General features: G+C 70.0%; 1 protein-coding gene across 1 annotated transcript in view; it reads left to right on the forward strand.

The window, feature by feature from the left end:
• Positions 1–2: 2 nt before the first annotated feature.
• The window catches only part of HOGA1 (4-hydroxy-2-oxoglutarate aldolase 1), a gene marked incomplete at both ends in the record, with an annotated part of 2,136 nt that continues 1,825 nt past the window's right edge, over positions 3–313 (forward strand). The window contains one exon of the mRNA XM_010288329.1: positions 3–240. Coding sequence (XP_010286631.1) covers positions 3–240 — 238 coding nt within the window. The remainder of the gene's footprint in view (positions 241–313) is intronic.

The raw sequence follows: 313 nt of genomic DNA on the forward strand, positions 1-313 counted from the left end.
CCGGACCCCCCGTGTCGCTCAGCACCCGCCTCACCTCGTCCCTCCGGCCTGCCCTGGCAGCTCTGTGCCAGGCAGCCCCCCGGCAGCACCGGGGGCTCAGCACCCCCCCGGGACCGGGGCACACACTTGACCTTGAGGGCATCTTTCCACCCCTTGCCACCCCCTTCTCGCCCACACAGGAGGTGGACTATGCCCAGCTGGAGAGGAACCTCCACCGCTACGCCAGCATCCCCTTCCGAGGTAAGCACTGCCTGCCGCCCCTCTCCGTGCAGGCTCCTACCATGGAGGTAGGAGCTGCAGGGCCCCGGTTGGC

This window comes from Phaethon lepturus, unplaced genomic scaffold, assembly GCF_000687285.1.
Source record: "Phaethon lepturus isolate BGI_N335 unplaced genomic scaffold, ASM68728v1 scaffold41965, whole genome shotgun sequence".
NCBI classification, from domain to species: domain Eukaryota; kingdom Metazoa; phylum Chordata; class Aves; order Phaethontiformes; family Phaethontidae; genus Phaethon; species Phaethon lepturus.